This window comes from Lagenorhynchus albirostris, chromosome 21 (assembly GCF_949774975.1).
Source record: "Lagenorhynchus albirostris chromosome 21, mLagAlb1.1, whole genome shotgun sequence".
In the NCBI taxonomy this organism is placed as follows: Eukaryota; Metazoa; Chordata; class Mammalia; order Artiodactyla; family Delphinidae; genus Lagenorhynchus; species Lagenorhynchus albirostris.
Window position 1 is genome coordinate 14,562,482 of NC_083115.1, and position 16,578 is coordinate 14,579,059.

The 16,578-nt window shown below is 40.9% G+C and overlaps 1 protein-coding gene across 5 annotated transcripts in view; it reads right to left on the bottom strand.

The window, feature by feature from the left end:
* DLC1 (DLC1 Rho GTPase activating protein) overlaps positions 1 to 16,578 on the bottom strand; it is a 401,507-nt gene that overhangs the window by 264,170 nt on the left and 120,759 nt on the right. The window contains exon 5 of one of the 5 annotated variants that reach the window (XM_060136258.1): positions 178 to 272. The exons of the other annotated variants lie outside the window; for them this stretch is intronic. Coding sequence (XP_059992241.1) covers positions 237 to 272 — 36 coding nt within the window. The 3' untranslated portion in view covers positions 178 to 236. Of the gene's footprint in view, positions 1 to 177; positions 273 to 16,578 lie in introns of those variants that run through there. 5 annotated transcript variants of the gene reach the window in all.

A 16,578-nucleotide genomic window follows, 5' to 3' on the forward strand; every position in this document is an offset into this window, starting at 1 on the left:
TATCTAGGAACTTTTTGGCAAACTTCCCCTACCAAAATCAAGTTTCCCTGAGGAAGGAGTAGCCTCAAGCTTCTTGCTCAAGGCAGAACTCAAGAAGCTGACATTGGTATTGCTGCCCAAGTCCTCCTCATCAATCCCATTTATCAGTAATCTTCTAAAGGGAAGTCATGGCCTTGGATGCTGGGCAATGGGCCAGGTAATGATTTGAATGCCAAGCTAAGACAGACCTCCAACAGTCAAGGCAGGAAGAAGATGGATGAATGGAAAATGTCCTAAAACCAAAGCAATAAATCCAAACTCAGAGTCAGAGTCTCTGGACACAGTAGATTGTCAACTACTAAGCATTTGAGAAAATCAGCAGAACTTGCCAGTTTCTTGCCCGTACGGAAGAAAGTATTGAGCAGTGGCTTAAACTGAAGCTGCTTACAAGGCAAAGATGAATTAGCACAAACTAAGTTCATCTAGCCTGCGGAATCAATCTAGAAGCTGAGGATAAAATTTGCAGGGAAGATGAACTCAGTGACACTAAAGGATGTAGAAGCTGAGCAGTGAAGATTCAACGACTTGCTGGAAGTTAACCAGTAAAACTGGAGAAACAGTCTGTGTTCGGGGGCATTGTAAATACTCTGGCTTGGAAAAATTTCCTCGACATCCTCCAGAGTGGAGGCACCAAAGTGTGAAATTAGAACACTTGTCTTGGTGCAGTCAGATTTCTGGGTACTCTCTAAAGTGGGAGCCAAGCACCTGATAATGCAATCATCTCAAGGCTAAGCCTTAGGTGAGAGGTAAACATACAGGTTCACCTTTCCTGGATGCATTACCTCACAACTCTTCCATTTTTGAACAGGCACCTCTGTTTCTCATAATCCATGATTAATTATCTGTCCTCTAGTATTGTTGCCTATTTTTTAAATGTATGTTAATCTTCTTACTAAAACAAAACTATAAACAAGGGGAGGTGTGGAAGAGGGAAAGGAATTTACATTACGTTTAGAATAAAACTCAAAATTACCATAGTCTGCGGGCCCTGTGTGAACTCACTGCCGGCCCCTTCCCATTCCCCAAGCATTCCACACACTTTCCTGTCTCAGGGCCTTTGCTCTGGATATTTCCTACCTAGACCTCTCCTCTTTTGGCTCTTTTCATCCACATGGCTGGCTTCTTCTCATCATTCGAGTAGTACAGCATCCTAGAGAGGCCTTTCTAGACTATCCTACCAAAAGATTTACTCCCTCTTACCTCTATTTTTTTTCAACTTTTTCCCCTTATCACAATGCAGTCATTCCTTTTTTCTGGAATTATGCATATCTGCCTATTCTGTGCATGCTAATGGCATACAGTAGTTGGTCTCTACCACCAGGAGCCTACACTTTAGTAGGGGATAGAAACATGACTCATACACTCTCATAAGTCATTGCAAATTCCTAATTCTGTTAAGATCTATGAATGAGAGCCCATGGAGCTAACCTGTAAGTATCCGACTTTGGATTTCTTTGTAGTTTGTTATCTGTCTCGCACTTGAATATGTGTTTCCTAAGGGCAGAGTCTTTGCTTTGTCTGGTTCTGCACTGTAGACCCATAGCACGCACCTTGTGAGGACCTAATAGGTGTCATTGGATAAACGAATGCTAAGCATTTACATCTACACTTTCCGTTAAACTTCATGGTAACCATGAGAACGTACAACTATCCCTATTTTATGGATAAATAGGCTTGAAGCTCAGATAAGAAATTAGTTCAAGATCATGAAGCTGGTGACAGAACCAGAAGTTGAACCTAGTTCTTATCCCAAGTCATTGCCCTTTCTATTCCACAAAAGGCATGGGAGAGGCAAAGAATAAATTACTGTGAATTGCTTTACAATGGTGTAGAAACTAAGCACATTAGTTATTTTTGTATGTCCTCATAAGATCAAAAGCAAAAACCAAACCAAACAAACCTACTACCATGCAAAAGAATCCTACAACTTTATTTTCCAATAGCATTGCAGTACCAACAAGATCTAACTTCACCAAGCAACCTCAAATATTTCTAGGGTTTGGTGATTGCAAAATTGTATTTCGTTTGGATCTCTTTGTATCTGGCACCAAAACAACGACTTGAACAATCAAGAACAAAGCTGTATGCTTGTGTGGCATTTGCTTGAGTCGCCTAAAGGAAACCAGGTACAAAGGTACATACTCTCTTAACTCTTTCTACACTCTAAGAAGTTCTCTGAAATTTGGAAGAAATTCCTACAGTGGCTTCTTCGTTAATTACAACATGAGCGTTAGCAAGGAGAAGCGTGCATGTGCGTGTGTATGTGTATGCATGTGCAGGTGTGTATTTTGCTCACATATTTGCTTTTATATCCTCCTTTAATTCCTCCAAGATCTCTCCTTCCAGATCCTGGATAATATAGGGCTAGCCTCCAGCTTTAGAGAAAAGGCAAGAGCTCAGGGGAAGCCAGAGAACACTAATAAAGTGGTTTCTGACTCAGATTCTCAGATGACACTCTGAACTCTGCATGGAATGCCAGCCCATCAGCTTTTTCTTCAGATTTGCCCCACCTAGTTTGCTTCCCTCCTTGCAAGTCAAGCATTGGTTTTAAGTTTCCAGGTCTCTGGGTTATGCCACTACTAGCTCCCCTTGTGCCTGGTGGCCCTAAGTACTGGCATAAAAATCTCTAAGCTTACATCGATTCCCTTTTTGGCATAGGGTTAGGTGATTTTTAAATTTATCACATACTAAAGACTTCTTTCCAAACCTTTCAAAAATCAGTCAAAACTAAACACCTTTTCTCTAATTAAATAAAACCACGTATATTTTAAGAAAAATCGTCTCATATTTCTAATTCATTTACCTGTAAACCATCAAAACAATAAGAACTAATTGTTGTCTACGAATCTTTTTTGAGCTTGTTAAAAGGTAATTGAAAAGTTTTCCCCTCATGCTTAATTAACCTCATATTTTGCTGAGGATTAAACTTGGTATGTTTGAGACTGATGAAAAATCAGTGCCCAAAGACTTTCAACACTTTCTTCAACTGTTCTGATACTTAATTTACATTTAATCCAATCTGCATTCCATTAGTATAATCCTTTGCCATCCAATTCCATTTTTAATTTCCATTTCACAACCTCTATCCTATTACTAGCTTTCACATAGGTCAAGAGAGTACCCTGTAGGAATACATTCGTTGACATAAATTGAGGAAAATTACTTTGAGTTAAACTGATTACCTCTATCCTTTGGAATTAGGGGCACACAGGGCCACAGAATCCAATCAGTCAAGTCCCACGTGGCTTGCTGATACCCAAGGTTATGTAGGAGGAGCTGACCCATCCCCTTTGGTCGTGTATTATCCTCCCTTGTAGGAGGACTAACTGGTCTCAGTTCACCTGAAGACACTAAGATATTTCCAGGATCCTCTGGAAGGTCAGTGCCTTCATCCTGCTATAGGTGTGATCAGCCCTCAAACAAAAGGCGCCTTGGAGTACATCGGATTCAAATGCATAAGGTGCCACACATGTCGCTTTGAGAGTCCGGGAGTCTGCCTTCCTCAATTAACCTCCTACAGCACCTTCATTGTATAGCACCGAGCAAGCAGCCTCGAGATGGTGTTGCTGCTGGGTTTCCAGACATGTGTCATTTCCATTGCATATTTAGTAGCACATAACTGCCTGAAGTGGGGAGACGGGAATGTGAGGCATGTCTCACCGAGGAGGAGGGTTTTTATTTAAAAAAAATATCACTCAACTGCTAATGGAAACGTCAACCTCCCAGCCCTATTCTTAAAAATAAATAAATACTAGAAGTTCCTCGTGTGAGAGGCACATTAGGGACACAAGATATTCATTTCCATGAAGTCACTCACAGCAGGCCTGTCTGGAAAAATGCTTTCATCTTCTGCGAAGGAGGGGGGAATGGTACCAGCAAGAAGGTTTAAAGACCAAGACTTTGAAGTAGAGGGTGAAGTGGGAAAAGTGATCTTCCAGTCAGGTGAATGTGGGCCAAACCAGATTAATTTCTACACTTCAACGTGTGCTGCACGAGGACCATAGAGTTATGCTTTGTAGAGGAGAAGGCTCTATGTCCAGTCCAGTGGTGTTCACAGGGCGTTTCCTGCAGTCCTGGCGTTCTCCCCCGGGACCCCAGGGTGCAGAGGGCAGCTGAAGTAGGAGGTGCCATGTTGCTGCAGCCAGGACAGCTCTGCTTTTAGCTGCTTCATGGATTGTGGTGGTGACGAATTTAATTCATTTAACGCACACCCACTGAGCATTTACTATGATGCTGACACTTTCCAAGTGTGGTCTATGCGATGGTGATCAAGGCTAGACGTGGCCTCGGCCTCAAGGAGGCTGTGGCCTCTGCAAGGTTCTTTGTGGGCTGTTGGGAGGTGTGTGAGTGTTAACACCATGATGGTGTGAGTGCTAACACCTCATTTTGAGGATTTATAAACTGAGGCCCAGACAACATCCCCCCAAATAATTAACTGAAGAGCTGCAGATAGAATCTAGATGCCATGACTTATATTTCAGTGTTCCTCCTCCTAAGCTCAGAGCACACACTGGAAGAGAATGAATAAAAAAGTGTAGAAATGGCTCAACTGCAGAGGATGTGAATTTTGGTCCATGACTGGGTCTTGTATCTCTTTCTATTCATTCAAGTGCTCTCTCAAGATGCCAGTGAAACTGTACACCCATTCTTGGGCTTGGGGAAAATCAGTTGCATGGGCCTCACTCCTTCCAGACCACTGTCTCTGATTCACCTCCGATCAGAGGTCATTTGGCTGCCCTTCGTTCCAAGAGCCTCCTCATCAGTCCCGTTGTGTTCATGCGGCCCCTTCTGCACAGGTTTCTGTGGAAATCGCTGGGGCTCTCTTGCATTCTTCGCTGCCCTGCATCACTTCCTTCCTTCCCTTCTTGCATGCACCGGAATACCTTCTCCCCAACCCCCATTCCTGCTGCTCATTCTCCCAGCCATGACCTTTGCCATTTTTCCTTTCCTTTCTCTATTCTCCCTGGGGCTCTGTTACCGTACTTTTATAATGCTGAAAACCAGGATTGCGGGGGGGGGGGGGGGGGGGGGGGATACAATTCAGTGTGCTTTCCTTTTGACTCTGCACTCCTGCCTTGTTCTCTCACTGTCTGTTTAAATGCCCTCACTCTTTTTAATTTTTTAAATAAATTAATTTTATTTTATTTATTTTATTTTTGGCTGCATTGGGTCTTCGTTGCTGCACACGGGCTTTCTCTAGTTGTGGAGAGCGGGGGCTACTCTTTGTTGCAGTGTGCAGGCTTCTCACTGCGGTGGCTTCTCGTTGCAGAGCATGGGCTCTAGGTGTGTGGGCTTCAGTAGTTGTGGCAGATGGGCTCAGTAGTTGTGGCGCACGGGCTTACTTGCTCCGTGGCACGTGGGATCTTCCCAGACCAGGACTCGAACCCGTGTCCTCTGCATTGGCAGGCGGATTCTTAACCACTGCACCACCGGGGAAGCCCCCTCACTCTTTTTAAAATGTTGGGTATCAATTTAGTCCTGGTCGCTCGTCCTGCCTGCTGTGCCTCTCTCCCCTTCACATCTGCAACCATCTGCAGTCCTGTCTCCAGCAAGGTTAGATCTGATCAGACTTTTACATGTGGAAGGGCAACCTGCAATGTGTATGACTCAGGATATGGAATATTCCTTACTCAGTCCGTCCAATCCAGACCTTGACCTGCTGAGATGTGTGACACAGAAAGTTGCTGGCAGTGCTCTTACGCTGTCCTTAAAGATCCTGTAATACATTCAGCATCCTGTTTTGGGGAACTGCTTACATGTTAGCCCACATCGCTCAATCCTCATTGGGGGCATGATGGAAGGAAAGGAAAAAGCAGCCTCCACCTACCAAAGAGCTTCTCATGAACTGTTTCTTTGTACAATATTGTTTCTTTATTAGAGCACAAAACAAAACAGTGCTTATTTGTTTTTGAGAAGAAGAGTTTGTTTTCTTTACAGTCCAACACACTGAATCTCTCCTGTATCCTTTGAAATCCTAAAATCAGATTCTCCATAATCTTTAGTTAACATTGTTTGTAGAAGTGAAACATTCTATGGTTTATTCTTCCCTTCTGTGTGTTTTCCTTCATCAAATTGGACTGTTTGAGGATGAATTTGGTGCTTCGCCTACCCGCCAGCACGAGTACAAAGCAGGCACGATAGAAATGAGTTTCGAGAGATTCTTTTGAGTTAAATTGGCAAATGAAGATGACATGATATAATTAGGACAGGAGCTTTGGGGAGGTTTTCAATTGAGAGAGCAATTTTACAGAAATAAGCATACTCTTGTCTTCTGGCTCCGATTATCAATCATGTTGTGGGATTTGAATGTGGCTTTTGGACAGTTTTCTGTGCGTAAGCTGATCAGTCCAGTCAAGGACCAAATCTTTGACCCTGGCCTCAAGTGACCACTGTGTTCCAAACAGCTGAATTTTTTTTTTCCAGTAATGTCTAACTCAGAGTGGAAAAGAAAATCAGAGCTGTTTTGTTGGAATAAGTGATAGGGAGTTTTCAGATAAGGTTCTGATCCCCACTTCAGAGCTGAGAGATGAATGTCCCACAGTGATAAAGGGCCTTAAACACCACGTCGTCTGTCTCCTCGGGAAGTATATTTTCCATGACACCAAATCCAAGTTCACGTGGTGTTCTTTTCTTCCTTCCCTTCTCCACCTCCCGTCTTTCTTTCCACAGAGCCCTGGCCCCTTCTCCTTCAAGGTCAGGGCATCTTTGGCTGATTGAAGTGTTGGCTTTACCCTTCGTGCAGCAAAACAATAATAAGGTCAAGTTCTTATTTGCTGCAGGGAAGTCACGAGAGACCTGAGGTTGATACAGAGGGACCCTACCCAACTGAAAAATGCAACGCAGTTCTTCCTGACATGGAAAAAAAATTACTACAGAATATTAATGTTTTATCAGCTGTGGGGGGCACCTTCCATGGTAGCCATTCTTATGTGTGTACTGAGTTGATTCCTGGGAGGTGAATCTAGGTGGTCTGGAGTCACCTCCAGAACACATATGTTCTGAGCTTTCAGGCTAAACAGCCCTTGCAGAGGGCAGGTGAGGGTTGAAATAAATGGTTCACAGTTTCTAGAACAAAGAGAAATTTTTTTGAGGAAAGAGAAGTGGTACTGATGTTAGCAATGCTCTTTCTGCTCGGCCCTTCTCCAACAATGCTTACTGTGTATGACGGCGTGTGCATATTCATATATGTAGCCTGTGGTCCCTAAACACCTAGAGAGCGGGCATCATGTCTTCAACTTCTCCCCATCTCCCAGCGTGCTGTGCACAGAGTAGATTTGTTGCATTTGGTTGAGCTTCAAATAAGTTCATTCTTTCTATTCAATCTGTAGACACATCTTCTTTCATCGTCTAGTAAGTTTGGTATCATTGACTTCGGCAAAAAAAAAAGTGATTTTTCTCACCAAAGTTATCAAAAATCTGCTTTTTTGTTGTTGTTATAAATCAAATAGGCAATTTTTACTCTTTATTTTATTTGCTTGGTTTTTCTTAGGCATCTAAAATCATTCACCATGCCCTCCTTCTCAAAACAATCTATTGTGTTCTGCGACAATGCTCTCTGATAACTTTTTGGATATTCCAATTCACTTTCTTCTGGGGTCTTCTCTGATTCTTCCAGTAGCTCAGGCAGAAACTCTGAAGACATCCTTGACTTCTTTCTTTCTCTTACAGATGACATTCAATCCACCAGAGTATGTTTTCTCCCCCTTGAACATATATCTGGAATATGAACATCTTTGCCACCACCATTGTTACTACCGTGGCCCAGCTCCGTCTCCTGTCTGGACTGTTACACTTGCCTTCTAACCGGCCTCCCTGATTCCTCCCTTGTGCAAACAGGCTATTCTCAGCACAGCAGCCAGAGTGGTCCATTTTAAGCCCAAGTCAGATCCGGTGACATCTCTACACAGAACCTTCTCCAGGCTTCCCATCTCGTTCAGAATCAAAGCCTAAGTCCTCACTATGGCCCACGAGGCTTCCGATGCCCTGGTTCCTCTCCCTGCTCACTCAGCACTAGCTCACTGACTCACTTGCTGGTTTCTCAGCATACCTGGTGTCCTCCTGCCTGCAACCTTCAGCCCTTGCTGGTCCCCCACCTGAGATGTTCTTCCTCAGGAACCTGTATGGTCTGCTTTCTCACTTCCTTCCAATCTTTGCTCAAAAAAAACAATGTTAACTTCTTAGTGAGGCCCACCCTGATCACCAAAAGCCCACATCTCACCCATTCTGCCTATCTCTCTTTTTCCTGAGAACATATCATTATTAAACATACTAATATACTTTACCTTTTTGTTGCTTTTTTTCCTCCTGTGTACTATCAGCTCAAAAAGGGAAGGGACTTATAATAATTATTATTATTTTTGTCACTTTTGTTCACTGATGTAGAGTTTGCCATGTGCTCAATAAATGTTTGTTGAGTGACTGATTGACCTAATGTTGGTGTTCCCCATGGTTTTCTCTCAGTCCTTTCTCACATCACTTGGGTGATTATCTCACCTTTAAAATCATCTATCTGCAGATAACATTCTATGGCAGATCTCTCCTTCTTGGAGCTCCAGACATGTATATTTAAATTCCTTCCCAGGAATTGGCCTTGGCATTTGTATTCAATAGGACTCCTTCTCCTGCAAATGCCTTAAGCACATTGATATGCATAACTGAGAAGTCCAGTTGTAGGGCTGGCTTCAGGTGTGGCTGAGAACAGGGCTCAATGTCAACAAAACCTGCCTGTTCTGGCCCCCTCACTCAGCTCTCCTTCTCTATTTTGGCTACCTTCTTAGTTTCTCCTTCAGGGGTGGCAAGATGGCTACAGCAGCCCTAGCCTCAGCTTCTTGTGACTCTAAATCCAGTGCAAAGGAGAGAGGCTCTTTTCTAGTAGGTCCCACAAAATTCATGATATTCAACCTCTAATGGGATTGGCTTAGGACAGGTGGAGCCCAGCCTCCCTCACTCAGCCACCAGCAACACAGACACACACACTCACCCACACCTCGGGCCAGGAGAACTGCAGGATGCTTAGTGACTCTGGTCTGGCTTACATGCTGCACTCTTGGGGGTAGCCTTGCCATACCACATGAACTGGATGCTGCAGAAGGATCCTCAAATGAAAACTGAGGGTGGTTTTCAGAAGGAGAAATGGATGTCAAAACATTCCCTGCTCGGGTATCATCGTCTTTCTGGTTGCTCAGTCATTAAGAGGTGTTGCTTCCTCCCTCTTTGCGCCTTACTTCTGATACATTACTTTACTATACGGATTACAATTCTTCAGTATATCTTGGCCCCACCCATGCCTCCTCCTCCACATTCCTATGACCTCATTCATGTTTCAGTTATTTTTTGTGTGCCCGGATCACCGCAAAAGCCTTTAAAATAACATCCCTTCCTAGAATTATTCCAATGTGTTCTATCTCCATGCAAAAGAGATTTTTTCCAAAGTGCACACATGGCCTCCAGCGCAACCCTTCCTCCCAGTGTCCTCTGGCGGAGCCCCCTCATCTTTGCTATGCTGTAGGAGACACTTTCGGATCTGACTGTAACCGTCCTCTGCAGCTCCCACTCTGAGCTCAAAGCCCTGCACTTAGGCCAGACCGAATCACCTGCTTTCTCACCTCCATGCCATGGTTCCCACTGACCATTTTGCCTGAAAAGTTCTTCCCTTGGCTCTTGACACCTCCACCAGGGTAGCTCCGTCAGTCCTTAAATACTTAAGAAATACTTTTGAGCACTCACCTACATATCGGTTTTCCCTGATTCCCTCAAAACTAGTTTGGGTATCCCGCCCCTAAGTTAGAATTGGTTGTTTATTAGTGTGTTTCCCTATTTAACTGTGAGCTCCTTGATGAAGTCTGTTTTATCTTAGTATCTAGCACATGCTTGGCACGTAGTAGGCACTCAATAAGTGATTACTGAATAAGGAAATAAACTGTAAATAACCAAAAGGTAAATTTGGTATTTAAAAGCATCTTCACTACTGAGCAAATACATCATAAACAGGTCAAATAAAAGCTGTGGTTCTATAATGATTCATTCTCAAGGGCCAAATCCTCTTGTAAACATTCACTGGGGAGTGATGGAGGCAGGTAAGAGATGCATTAAGATAGACTGAGAGATGATTCATTTGACCTGCGATTTGAGATTGCGCTTATTGGGAAATAGTTATAGCTCCTTACTATTTACATTCCATTTATTACTTCCTTCTAACATGTGTGTATGTGTGATTTTGATAATGGGAAATAGGATACTAAATGTCTGAAAAAAAATGGGGCTAAAGGGAACTGACCTGTATCATCCATTATTTTAAAAGCTCCAGAAAATTCCAAGTCAAAGGTTCAAACTCATGCTTTCCTTAATAATTGCCAATAAAGACTAAACATTTATAGAGAGAACTGCAATCAGTATAAGTCATTGTTTACATGGGTAGCTTGTTACAACCATTTTGTACACAAACAGCAGTATTGTTCTAAGATTCGTAGTCAGTTCACTACCATTCCAAGGAAATGTCCAAACAAATTCTTCTATGATGGTGTGACAAGAACATCATTTCTTCAGAGGTGCCAACACAGGCGCTAACACAGAAATCCCTTTTTTAAGTGTCTCTATTCATCATTGATAAAATGGATGCTTACTTGCTGGCATCTGAATTATTACAAATATGAGATAAATACGGTTCGTGAACTTTCTGTCATATTTTGACCAAAGGGTAAAGTATTTCCTCATCTTCTCAACCACAAAGGAACACACCATTGATAGAAACAGGCAAGTAATAGAGGTACACAATATGCTTCATTTTAAAAGACACAGAACTCTTAATATTCTGTTCAGCACAAGATTTTTGCTCATATAGAAAGAAGCCTATGTGTTAAGCCATTAAGAAGCCAGATAAACAAATTTTCCAGGAACATATGCATTTCAAATTTATAATATATATACTTTAGAATATTCCCAATGAGGTAAGATGGTTGGGATGCCCCCAATACCAGCAGCCACCATGGTATGGCTCAGAGAACAGCAACGAAGAAGCATAGCTACAGAAAGCAGCAAAGATGGCTATAACTGAAACCCAAATGGCAATTATTAAGATGGATGCAGAGAGGGGTGACTGGATTATTAATCTTTTTCATCATCCTCAGCTTCCCAGATAATGACCACATTCATTAGTGTCATTCTGAATATAAAAGTGCGCAGTGGGGTTTCCCCGATGATGAAAGGGTTCCTTCCTCTTTCACTTTTCCCTGTAGTGGAATATCCCAATCTTTCTGGGAACTTGACGCTATAAAGCGCTCCTCATCTTATGACAGGACATGTAGGACAAGCAGGTCCTTTATGGACTGTTGGTTTGCTTACTTGTTCCCTTTCTAAATCACACATGTGAGTCGCCTTAATCCACCCTAGTACAGAAAATACCAGAATTTGATTCAGCTCACAGAAAAATCTTCCATAGAATTTAGGCAAAATGCAAACATGCTATTTAAAATAGTTGTAAATTTGCCAAAATAATTTTATGTACTCCTTTTAAAGAGCACATCTGTTGTATAAACTGAAGTATAATAACAGCTATCATTGGTAGAGGGCTTACTATGCATCAAGCACTCTGATGAGAAATTTACTTTATAAATCACTGAATCTTCATGAATAACCTTTTGAAGCGGCTAGTTAAATTATTTAATTAAAATAAAAGTATTTTAAAACTAGCTTATTATAAATAATAAAAAAGGTAAAATGCGTAAATGTACATTCATATAAAAGGAAATTTTATAATTACCATAATTATTATACTATAATAGTATACATTATCATTACAGAACATATATAAATCTGTATTGCTCTGGTTCATGAAAATATTTACTATAATTTCCAGGTTTGGAGTGCTTTATTGAATTTTAACCTAAATCTAATAATTTTCCAAAAGAATTCAAAAAAATAGAAAAAGCATTAAAGAAGGACAAATTATACGTACCTATAACGTGACATTATCTGCTCAAGAGGTTTGTGTGGAAATGCTATAAATGAAAGAACTATATCTTCTTTTAAGTTGTGATTTTTAATATTTAAAATTTGCCTCTTAAAACAGGACTCAATCCTAAATAGACATTTCTCCAAAGAAGATATACAGATTGCCAACAAACACATGAAAGGATGCTCAACATCACTAATCATTAGAGAAATGCAAATCAAAACTACAATGAGGTATCACCTCACACCAGTCAGAATGGCCATCATCAAAAAAATCTACAAACAATAAATGCTGGAGAGGGTGTGCAGAGAAGGGAACCCTCTTGCACTGTTGGTGGGAATGTAAATTGATAGAGCCACTATGGAGAACAGTATGGAGTTTCCTTAAAAAACTAAAAATAGAACTACCGTTTGACCCAGCAATCCCACTACTGGGCATATACCCTGAGAAAACCATAATTCAAAGAGTCATGTACCACAATGTTCACTGCAGCACTATTTACAATAGCCAGGACATGGAAGCAACCTAAGCGTCCATCAACGGATGAATGGATAAAGAAGATGTGGCACATATATACAATGGAATATTGCTCAGCCATAAAAAGAAACGAAATTGAGTTATCTGTAGTGAGGTGGATGGACCTAGAGTCTGTCATATAGAGTGAAGTAAGAAAGAGAAAAACAAATACCATATGGTAACACGTATATATGGAATCTAAAAAAAAAAAAAAAAAGGTTCTGAAGAACCTAGGGGAAGGACAGGAATAAAGATGCAGATATAGAGAATGGACCTGAGGACACGGGGAGGGGGATGGGTAAGCTGGGGCAAAGTGAGAGAATGGCACTGACATATATACACTACCAAATGTAAAACAGATAGCTGGTGGGAAGCAGCAGCATAGCACAGGGAGATCAGCTTGGTGCTTTGTGACCACCTAGAGGGGTGGGATAGGGAGGGTGGGAGGGAGGGAGACGCAAGAGGGAGGAGATACGGGGATATATGTATACATATAGCTGATTCACTTTGTTATACAGCAGAAAGTGACACATCACTGTAAAGCAATTACACTCCAATAAAGATGTTTTAAAAAAATAAATAAAAAAATAAAATAGGTCTCAGTGGAATAGAAATGCTCTGTTAATTGTCATGTAGTTGTTATGGATTTAGATCCCCCACAGTGAGCATTTCAAATCCAAGCTTCAACTTAACCTCTGACCCAAGAGGCCAAAGGGCAAGCTGGCTCAATCCTTAATTCTTTAAATCTACTATCTAAATTGGAAATTTCAACAGCTATTTTTTTAGGCATATGAGTAAAATTAAAAAAATCATTTATATACTTCGAAGCTTGGCTACCATTCTAATTCAAAGAAGAGCATAATGTACATGTAACTATGAGTCATTTATTAAACTTGGGTTAAAAAAGCCCTGGAGATTATACATATATAATATTTTATATATTATCATTATAATATATATTATGTGTTATATGTATATTGTCAACTTAAAAAATATCAGGAAATATTGATATCTAGGATTCTTGTTAGAGTGTCTTGCAGATTTTCTAATTTTCTCCTGATTTTTTCACCAGCATGAAATCTGAAAAAGTTTAAATTGTATTCTAGTTACTACTCCAAGAAAAAGTATCCAAAAGAAGAAAGATGTGCCCCTGTAGTCTTAGTTCTGTCTTCTGAATGAAGAGATGGTCTGACTGTGAGGAACTAACTGATCCCGTGAACTATTACACTGACTGTCTGTGCAGTGGCTCCTACCTTCTGTTATAGAGAATATGGGGAGGATTTTCACACCACCCAGTATACACCATTCAACAACGCATGTGATCAGTTCCCTGCTTTCTTTTAATAAGGCAGAGAACAGTGAGGTGCTGCCAGTGCGGCTGGGAGGATTAGTAAGGATGTGTGCTCCTCCTGCCTCTAAGTCCCCCTTAATGGGGCAGCCCTCCCTGGGACCTGGCACTGAGAGGGCACAGGGTGACCCTCTGGTCACGCCCTGACCTGAAGCCCAGCACCCTTTCCTTTCCCTTCTCCCCACCCACGACCACCCTACTCATCAGGCAATTTATGAATATAGGAGAGACAATATAGTTAGAATAGAAAGTGTGATTTGGGGATAATAGAGTTAGAAATGTTAAGAAATAAAGCAGGTAGGTGTGGGGGAGGGGGAGGAGTGCTTTGTTTTATGGATTCATAACTAGCACAGGGAGAGTGGAAATTTAGAGTTGTCAGTACACTCTTCATCTTTCTTGAGGATTCTGTCTCATGATATCATTCCAAAACTCTGACAAAGTAACTGCCTGTTTTTACCTACAAAAGTCTTCCGCATGACAGAAGTAAGACAAGACTGCTCTTTTTAGCCAATATTAATCCTAGCTCTTGTCAAGTGACTCAGATCAGTGGGTCTGTGTCAGTGTTCTCCACCTGTTAAATATTGATGACCGTGGCTGATTTCATGGCTATTCAGCATGGATTATGTGTGTCAGCAGATTGTAAATATCACGGAAGAAAAAAAAGAAAATCTGGTAGAAACCATCAGTGACAAAAAGCAATAGCTAATGAGTCTTTTAGTTGTTCCGAACTCTTGCACTGTGATTTACTAGTTTTTGGTTTTGGTAGATGAAGCCGTTTTTGGTAGATAAGTAAAGGACAGTGTGGTAGAATGAGATTTTTTAGGACTTGGCTAAAAAGAATCTACCAAATTGCATGCTTTTAAGTCCAGGGACGGCATCTTATTTCTCCTTCAATTTTCAGTGCCTATAGAGATCGGCACATGGTAAGAACTCCACTTTCTGTTCAATGAATCAATGAAAAGGAATAAAAACTAGTGGAAATAAGAAGTAATCAAAAAGTAATTTATCAAATCTAGCCCTTTAAATTATGTATCATTTAATGAATCATTCTAAAAGAAGTTATAAATATGAACAACTCTATGACAAGAAGACAGATGTCTGCCACAAGAATCCTCTTTGTTGTAAGAAGGCTATTAAGGGTGTTTATAAAATATTATAAAAAGATTCTTTCAAGGGGAACCACTTTGAAAATTAAAAGTTTGTAGAGAGGAAATGGCAAATATATGTCAAAATTCCCTAATCATACTAAGCCATAGATTCTTACAGAAACACTGCAAAACCAAATATCCCCTAGAGCCGGGGCCCCCGACCCTTGGGCGGTGGACTGGTACCTGTTAGGAACTGTGCTGCACAGCAGGAGATGAGTGGCGGGTGAGCTAGCAAAGCTTTATCTGCCACTCCCATTGCTACCCATAGTTCACATTACCGCCTGAACCATATCCCCCCCACCCCCCCACCGCCCCTCCATTCAATGGAAAAATTGTCTGGCATGAAACCGGTCCCTGGTGCCAAAAAGGTTGGGGACTGCTGCCCTACAGATACTTTGCCTTACCTGTACTTCCATTGGCATTTACTGTGCAATATACATTTTTTGATAGCACTGAAAGTCCTCAAATATCCTCTGTGAATTTAACTTCTTAAAGTTCCTGAAAAGTCACCTAAAGTTCTCTGGTTTTGGAACATTGGAGGCACAATTCTTAAATAGGTGACTCCTAATGATGAAAGGTGAATTTATAGAACCTAAATTGCCTCATAGTGTGGATCTCTTATTTTGTTTATGAAGTGATATGTAATTTGACCAGAAGATGGCAGCATTCTGAAAGAAAAAAAGAACCAAAACAAAGCAAACATGAAAACAAAAAGCAAGATACAGCAATTACCATGCTTTTTATTGTTCAAGGTCTTAATGAGGACACTATTTTAATTAGGGTTAATTTTTTTTGTATATTATTCTTTTCAATGTTTAAGATTTCCTCATTCCAAGAAAAATAACGAGTAATTGTAAGAGCCTACCTGTACTATTTTCTCATCAAAGTCCTTTGAAAGATACAATAATTATCTCTAGATAGAATTTTTTTAATGAATTTATTTATTTTATTTATTTATTTTTGGCTGTGTTGGATCTTCGTTGTGGTGCGCAGGCTTCTCATTGTAGTGGCTACTCTTGTGTAGAGCATGGGCTCTAGGAGAACGGGCTTCAGTAGTTTGTGACTCGTGGGCTCTAGAGCACAGGCTCAGTAGTTGTGGTGCACGGGCTTAGTTGCTCCGCGGCATGTGGGATCTTCCCGGACCAGGGCTCGAACCCGTGCCCCCTGTATTGGCAGGCGGATTCGTAACCACTGTGCCACCATGGAAGTCCCTCTAGATAGAACTTTAAGTTAGTAGTGTAGTTTTACTTCTCTTGGAGTAAAAATAATATCTTAAAATAATACATATGGAACTCAAACTTATGTTCCAGAAAGATATTAAATGTGTTAAAATTTTTCTCCAAAATATCTGTTTGGGTTGAAGGAATGTTCTTGTATGCTGTAAATGCATTATATAGAAACATAATTTAAAAAACATGAAAACATTCTTCCATGGAGAAATATCTATCTATCTATATATCTACGTGTAAATTTATTTATTTAGAAATATTTAAAAGAAGAAAAAAGCCCTACATCAGCCTGAAAGAGTAACAGAACTTCCCTTATATGTGTAACTTACTAACAACTTGAATTGAATT